The 1,743-nt window shown below is 71.5% G+C and overlaps 1 protein-coding gene across 1 annotated transcript; it reads left to right on the forward strand.

Annotated features, from left to right (window-relative positions):
- Positions 1-508: 508 nt before the first annotated feature.
- XAB2 (XPA binding protein 2) lies at positions 509-1,159 on the forward strand (the record flags this gene model as incomplete). The annotated part of the gene is made up of 2 exons (XM_035313869.1): positions 509-765; positions 1,065-1,159. Coding segments are annotated over exons 1-2 (235 nt in total), but the record flags the coding sequence as incomplete, so codon positions are not given.
- Positions 1,160-1,743: the final 584 nt, after the last annotated feature.

A 1,743-nucleotide genomic window follows, 5' to 3' on the forward strand; every position in this document is an offset into this window, starting at 1 on the left:
GGGGGGGGGGCAGAAGGGGGTGACTATGGGGGGCTGGGGGCAACTGGGGGGGATTGGGGAGCATCTGGGGGGCAGAAGGGGGCACCTGTGGGGGGCTGGGGGCAACTGGAGGGGACTGGGGGGCACCCATGGGGGTCCAGGGAGCACCTATGGGGGACTGGGGGCACCCCTGGGGCAGAAGGGGGCACCTGTGGGGGGCTGGGGGCCACCTACAGGGGGTTGGGGGCATCTATGGGGGACTGGGGGGCACCCACGGGGGTCCAGGGAGCACCCCTGGTCCTGGGGCTGGGGGGGGGTGAGGGGACAGGATGGAGGGGACATGGGGACAGGGGGACGGGGGATGGAGGGGACGAGGGGACCCGGGACAGAAGGGACACGGGGATGGGGGGTGTTGGGGACATGCGGTGCCACAGTGACACGGTGACACGGTGCCATGGTGACACAGTGCCATGGTGCGATGGTGACACGGTGACACGGTGCCATGGTGACACGGTGCCATGGTAACGTGGTGACACAGTGCCATGGTGACACGGTGCCATGGTGACACGGTGCCATGGTGACGCGGTGCCATGGTGACACGGTGACACGGTGACGTGGTGCCACGGTGACACGGTGACACGGTGACATGGTGTGCGCAGTGTCGGACCTGGCGCCGGGGCAGAGCGGGCTGGACGACATGAAGCTGCTGGAGCAGCGCGCCGAGCAGCTGGCGGCCGAGGCGCAGCGCGACGCCCCCCGCCCCAAGGACAGGGTGCTCTTCGTCAGGTGGGTGCCCCCCGGGACCCCCCCCCCCGCCCCGGCGTCACCTCTGGGTGTCACCTCCCCGGGACCCCCCCCCCGGCGTCACCCCCCGGGCACAGCACAAGCCCCTCGGGCCCCGTGGGGCCGTCACCGCGTCCCCACGGTGCCCGGGACGAGGTCCCTTGGGTGCTGTCCCTGCGCCACCCCCCGCGGGCCCGCGTCCCCTCCCCACCCCGGGGTCCCCTTGGCGAGGGGGGTGCTGCCTCCCCGTGCCGCCCCCACCCGTGGGTGCCCCCACCCGTGGGTGCTGACGGCGCCCACAGGGCCGAGGGCCCGCGGGAGGCCTTGGCCGCGCTGTCCCAGCAGGGGAACCCCGACGAGATCGACCTGGGGGACGAGGACGAGCCCGAGCCCGACGGTACCGGGGGGACAGGGGGGGCTTGGGGATGGGGACAGGGGGACAGGGACATGGGGGACATGGGGACTGGGGACGGGTGCTTGGGGACGGGGGACAGGGATTTGGGGACATGGGGACAGAGGGATGGGGATATGGGGACGGGTGTATGCGGACAAGGACCCAGGGACATGGGGAGGGGGACGGGAATATGGGGGACAAGGGGACGGGGATATGGGGACATGGGGACGGGGATATGGGGGGCTTGGGGATGGGGGACAGGGATTTGGGGATGGGGACAGAGGGATGGGGATATGGGGACAGGGTATATGGGGACAAGGACATGGGGATGGGGACACAGGGACATGGGGACAGGGGGACACAGGGACATGGGGACAGGGTATATGGGGACATGGGGACACAAAGATATGGGGACAGGGACATTGGGATAGGGACCTGGGGACCTGGGTATGGGGACACGGGGACAGGCACGTGGGGACATAATGCCACGGGGGGGGGGGGGGGGGGGGCCACCCCGGGGGGGGGGGCCCGGGGGGGGGCCAGAGGGGCCCGGAGCCCCCGCCCGTGCCCCCCCCCCAGAGGTGCAG

Source organism: Oxyura jamaicensis, unplaced genomic scaffold, assembly GCF_011077185.1.
Source record: "Oxyura jamaicensis isolate SHBP4307 breed ruddy duck unplaced genomic scaffold, BPBGC_Ojam_1.0 oxyUn_random_OJ69187, whole genome shotgun sequence".
Taxonomy (NCBI): domain Eukaryota; kingdom Metazoa; phylum Chordata; class Aves; order Anseriformes; family Anatidae; genus Oxyura; species Oxyura jamaicensis.